This window comes from Lepisosteus platostomus, chromosome 7 (genome assembly GCF_059453375.1).
Source record: "Lepisosteus platostomus isolate fLepPlt1 chromosome 7, fLepPlt1.hap1, whole genome shotgun sequence".
In the NCBI taxonomy this organism is placed as follows: Eukaryota; Metazoa; Chordata; class Actinopteri; order Semionotiformes; family Lepisosteidae; genus Lepisosteus; species Lepisosteus platostomus.
In genome coordinates, this window is record NC_142617.1 from 53,198,604 (window position 1) to 53,204,603 (window position 6,000).

At 37.0% G+C, this 6,000-nt stretch overlaps 1 protein-coding gene across 7 annotated transcripts in view; it reads left to right on the top strand.

Annotated features, from left to right (window-relative positions):
• The window catches only part of LOC148659229 (monoacylglycerol lipase ABHD2), a 29,710-nt gene extending 24,611 nt beyond the window's left edge, over positions 1-5,099 (top strand). For 6 of the 7 annotated variants that reach the window (XM_088641241.1, XM_088641240.1, XM_088641245.1 and 3 more), the window contains one exon: positions 126-5,099. In XM_088641241.1, the coding sequence (XP_088497367.1) occupies positions 126-334 (209 nt within the window). In that variant the 3' untranslated portion in view covers positions 335-5,099. The remainder of the gene's footprint in view (positions 1-125) is intronic. The other variant, XM_088641246.1, reaches the window with a different exon arrangement.
• The last annotated feature ends 901 nt before the right edge of the window (positions 5,100-6,000 follow it).

Genomic DNA, 6,000 nt, shown 5'->3' on the forward strand with positions numbered 1-6,000 from the left:
TGATACTCAGGCCTCCTTTAAGAAACAGCTACATGAGATCCTTGGATCATTTAGCTACTAACAAACAGGTTAGATGGGCCCAATGTGCTCATCTCATTTGTAATCATTATTATGCTCTCTCGCAGAAAAAAAGGAAAACGTGATATTTGCTCTCACGCTACATGGTGGACACCTGGGCTTCTTTGAGGGTGCCGTGCTCTTCCCTCAGCCTCTCACATGGATGGACAAGGTGATAGTCGGGTATGCTAATGCCATCTGCCAGTGGGAGAAACAGAAACCACCGTGCCAAAGTGGGACAAGGAGTGAGAAGGACTGCTCAGAGGACAAACCTTAAGATACATCCCAGCCTCGCCCCTCTCGTCACACCCTCGTCACCGACTCCTCCTACATTCACGCCCACTTTCTTACAGATGTTAATTTTTATTTTTTCTGTAAAAAATCTGCTATTGTGTTTTCTTGGTTTCTTGGAAAAAACACCTCCACGGTTTGGCACAGAAAAGGGAGCTCTATATTTGAACATGCTGGAACGAAAATTAGAAGGATTCTTTAAAATGGTTAAAAGTCAGCATTTATAAGGGGATTAGTTAGGCACTATTGATGCACAGCACTTGTGTATATTACCAATGTAAGAAAACATAGTGGAATATTACTTGCACAACAAAAGCTTCCACATAACAGTCAGCTATCTCTGTTTATTGTTAGGCACTTAAGGGATGGCCACGACTGTTTTGCTGAGGAATAATCTGAGTTTACACTGTGTAGATCCTGTTTGCACTTTGCACCCCATTAAACTCAAAGCACTGAGAAGCTAAATTTTATAAATATCTGAGATTAAGTTTTGAAAGCTGTTTTTTTTTTTGTTCAAAGGATATGTTGAATTGTTTTCTTTTTTAGTGCATTAACATTTTAGTCTCCCTTTTCATTTTAATTTCCCGGACATTAACTTTTGCCAACTTCAACCTTGGAGTTGATCACTGTAATGTAGAGCCATGGAGTTACTTCCTTAAATCTGATCTGAGTATTTTCTTGGGAAGTCTGCGCTTTTACAAATTAAGTATCGGATAGAGATAATCATCATGAGGTTCTGTGCAAAGTCATCCTGTATTTTTATATCACAATTTTCCTTTTACTTTTTTGTAATTGGTAGTTTTGGTTCCCGAAATTTTTATTTAATGAAATCCTAAAAATGAACACAAGTTCTATGTAGTGGAAGTTTAACAAGGGAGAGAAGTCCTAAGAACTTTTAAGAACAATTTTCTTCTCCACACTAGAACAGAATAATATCAGGAGCAAGTTTATACTCGGTCTTCTACCTTTCACTTAGTATGCTTGAGTCTCTCATGAGAAAGTGAGAAACATCAGATGTTGCTAATTTCCATCTGTTACTTCGCTAAATTACAAACACTGGGAAAGAAATGTTCTCTCTAACTGCCTCAACATCCAGGAAAGGTATATATGATTTGTAAGAGTAGATGGTTGCTGTGTATTTCAGTTTTACTCTGTGCTTCAATATTGTTAGGTAACCAGTTTAGCCAAGTTTCATTGCAGTGGATTACAACAACATTTAAAATGAAACCTTAGAAAAAACAGTTTGTCATTTTACTTCACTTAACGGTCTGTTAGAACTTGTGTTTTTTCCAACAATTGTACTGTTAAACCAACTCATCAGTAATAAGGCTGTTAATAACCATCATCATTTGGTTTTTGAAGGGCATTAATTAAGAACCATATCCATTGGGTAATGTGCTGGTTTAACAATGATACCTCGCACTGTTAATTGTTTCTACAGGCCGACATACTGTCTAATCCTCGGTTTTAAAAAATGGCTCGTAACACCAAGGAATCGAAGTTTAAAAATTTACGTTTATTGAAGAAGTACGCTTGGACCATGTGTATAGCAATAAAATTAAATTGCTGCTGGAGGGAAAAAGAAATCTCTCTTCAGTGCCCTGAAGGGATGCCGAATGGCATTTCTCTGTGGTCTATTTTGGCCCACAGAAGGTCAAATCATATAGCTTGCGGTTGTCTTCGTGTAGTCAATGGGGTGTCGACACTGAAAATGATTTCGCTGATTTGTTGTGGGGAAAGTCTAGGAATTAGTTGTAGCTTCTGGTAACATGGTTCCAGTTGTGCTCCGTTGATAAAAGGGAGTTGGTAAAGTGAAACCTGAATGTTGACATGTGTGCATACTGCATTAATGTGTGTGAGTGGACTAACGGCAAACCCCCACCCAGAATTAGTCTAATCCAAAACTGCTCCTACTTAATTACTGTAGAGTAACTACTTGGAGATCTGATCTGTTTTGGGAGAGTTTTTTTTTGAGCGAATGATGAGTGAAAGATACTATACATGGTTTTGGCTCTTTTTCTGTATTTGTTTTCACTTTGTTACAGCTGTTGTTGCTTTCAGTTCTGATCATCTCTGGTATCTTCATGTACTGTCACCTTTTCTCATTATTTTCTCTTCCAATCCACACAATAATGTTAACTCAGAACAGACTTGATAAAATATGAAAAAATACTTCCATCTGATAAGTAGCATTTACTGTATAAGAAATGAACATGTTATGAAACTGCAATTAATCACTTATACCAATCACTCTAGAGAGTGATATTCCGTCTGGTTTATTTCCCTTACTACTTTATACATAACATTCCCGGAATCTGGGTTTGTGGACTTTCTGTAGATGACATTCAAGTCCTTAGGTTAGGTATTAGGTTTTGCTTTATCTTTAAAAGGTTAGATTCTTTTTTTGGACACATTGACCCTTACACCCATACTGCATAGAATTTACTATTTTGTTTGGGGAAGGGGGTGCATAGAATGTACAATTTTATTTTGGGGTATAGGAAGAGCAACTCTGACAATCCTTAGTGTTAAACCAAAAATAATCCGTAAGGATTAATAAAAGTGAAATGTTCTAAATACCCTGAGCTCATCTAATCTCAGAAAGAGCCCCAGGGATTTGAACAGCATTGTCTTTCAACTGGGTGGTGGCATACTGTGCAGCACAGAGAGAATTAGGATTTTTTACTTTTATTTTGCAAATTTAGTTTTGTTTAATGCTCACCACACAGTCTCAAGGTGTTGGCAAGTAGGATCTATCAAGACAGTTTACTGTATCTTGAAAACAGAAACAGTACTGTTTCTAGAACTAGTCAGGAACCTTCTCCAATCTAACATTGGTGTACACCTGTTGTTCTAAGGACCATGTTAATTAATATGTAGTGGAGAATAACAAGCTGTCTCTAACTTGATCTGCTTACTCTTTGAGTACCAGCCACGTACTCATCCATCAGAAAAGTGTCTTTGTTTCATATGATTTTACTTAAAATCTCCTCTTTGCCAAGTTTCCACTTAATCTTTACATTTAAGTTACAATAGTGTGCCTAGGTGCACATTGAGCCTTGCTGAACTAGATTTGCACACTCATAATATTGCAAGGGCTCCTTCTATAGATTTGGAGTGTAAACCTTGTCATACTGTGTGTAGAGTTGACATTTCTAGGACCAGAGTATAAGGCAGATAAGCGTCGGCTCCAGGTAACAGGATAGATATAAAATATATACAGTAACTAGCTTTAAGGTTTTTCTGGACTCTATAAGTAATTTAAACTACTTCGGAAATGTGCATTATTTTAATCCAAAGCAGAAAGCAAATAGGAGATTAAAAATGCTCAGATGAGGTGTGAAAGACTGGACCTCGGAGGGTTAATCTGAGTGTGGACGGTTGTGATGAAAAATGAATACAATCAAGACACCAGCTAAAAGCTGAAGGTTCTGCTGCAGCTTCCTTCCATTATTGTGTTATGCCTTTTTTTTGTCTATTTCATGAAAAATTTCAGATGCTTAACTGCATTTATTTTCTTCACTGTTTTTCCTGTTTTGATAATTTTTCTTTTATAATTATGGTTGATTATGATGTTCGATTGGATGTGTGTGTGCTTGCTTATATGTGTACTGTATGTGTAATCACCACTCCTGGGTATATAATAAAGGGAGAGAAACGACACATTTATAACTGCAAAATCGTTACATTAGTGAAACCTTGCATATTTACCATGTATAATTTATACTGGGGACCAAGTTTGTTTGGTGGTACTTCTCATGTTACCCGTAACGGACACATTTAACTTGAAGTACATGGAAAATGAGTCTTTTTTTTTTCTATATGTATACCCCATGGTGTGTTTGTTTTCTTATTGCAATACATGGTTAGTGAGATATTTCAATTACTAAAAAAATGTTGTTCTTCATTGGTAGCAGTTGTGTCATTGTCTTGTAGTCTTTTCTTTTTACAATCAGTATATAATGGTAAAGAGGTTTTCCTTTGCTACTTCAGCGAGCAAAATCTCCACATTATTCTGAGTGTGGAGGGTCTTATACATGTACGCAAGGGATCACAAAGCAGATGCTTTATATCCATTTCTCTCCAAATAGTTAAGGTTAAAGGACTGCTTAGGAGCATAAACTGCATTTGTCATTTTGGAACCAGATCTTTATATGTTTATCTTTAAAAAGGAAGAGGGGAAACTGTAGTCATAGGAAGGAAATTGTAACATCAGCTATTAGTTCCTCAGTCTTTTTCCCCTCTGAGCAAAGAGGCATATTGGAGTCTTGCTGAGATCTTTTAAAAAGGCTCAGGCACTCAGAAGACACCTGTGCCCTGTTGACACCAGCTTTTTAATGGAAACCAATCTAGAGTGGTGGGGGGGAATGTGTAATGTAAAGGCAGTGCTGCTGACGAGAAAGCAAGTTCTCTGTGTGATCCTTAGAAATGACAGGCCTGCATGAAGCAGATATGAGTTGTGAGGGTTAAAGCATATTGTAACTCTCGGCTGAATGTAAAAGGGTTGATGTTTCCATTTTATCAATGTTTGTTAATGTATCTAAATAACTACTCATTTAAGGCTTTACACATCTATGTATACTTTTATTTTTTTGGACATTCAAATTTTATTTGACAATTCTGGTTATTGCCACATTTCAGAATGGATTACAGGTCACTTGTGTGTTTTCGTTCAGAAACCAAGGGTGTGTGATGTAATATTTCAAGAAAAATTACAGTTGTGTTTGAATTAAATTATTTTCTTGTAAATATACTGCCTCTCATGCGTCATTCTTTATTTCTAGTGATGGCTCTAGATGGACTTCGTTTGTGTTGTCACCTCAGATCCTTACATAGTTTTAAAGACATCTGAAGATGTCAGTAATCAAACAGCTGAATCGCCCAAAAGGTCAAAATCTGCCTAAATTGTACCTAATTTATGACTTCACTTACAGTCCTGTACCTGCTTAATCTTTCTCAAGATTCTCGGTGTACTTGTAAAGCAGGTTGCTTAATCTAGAGTTATTCTGGATAAGATCACTGCATTATTTGTCCATGAACTGAGTATTTTTGCTTTGAAATACATGTTTTATCTTTGCAATTATGAAATATTGCTGTTGCTCCAGGGCTGAGTTTCTCATTTAATGCACTGAACAGTATGATAGCACCCTACTGCAGTACTGCCTAAACACAAGTACTTATTGGGCTATATTGTTTAGTACAGATGGATTTAATGAAAGGGTACCAAGCCAAATAATACAGAATATTAAAATATAGGAGGTTACCAGAAAACAGGACCAGAGGAACCTGTCCCCCTTAGCCCAATATAAGCAATCGCCAGCTAGTAATGCTTAAATATCTAAATTCTAAAAAATATTTGTAAACCATTCTTTTAACATAGGGAATACATTTCCTTCACTAGACATGGGGAAAAATATTATTCAATAGCCAATGACTGAGAGTACTGTCTGATTGAAAATAAGGGAAATGCAATTCCTTGGTTCTGGTTGTGTTAGTGCTGTTCTAAAACTGCTCTCTTGGGATGCCTATTCAAGTACTATACTCCTCCTTTTCGATTTTCCATGTCTCAACCCTGGGCAACGCCTAGCCTCTCAGGCACACAGGCTGTGTCATCAGCCCTGTCAGACCCCTCACCTCCCATTGACTGTCAGG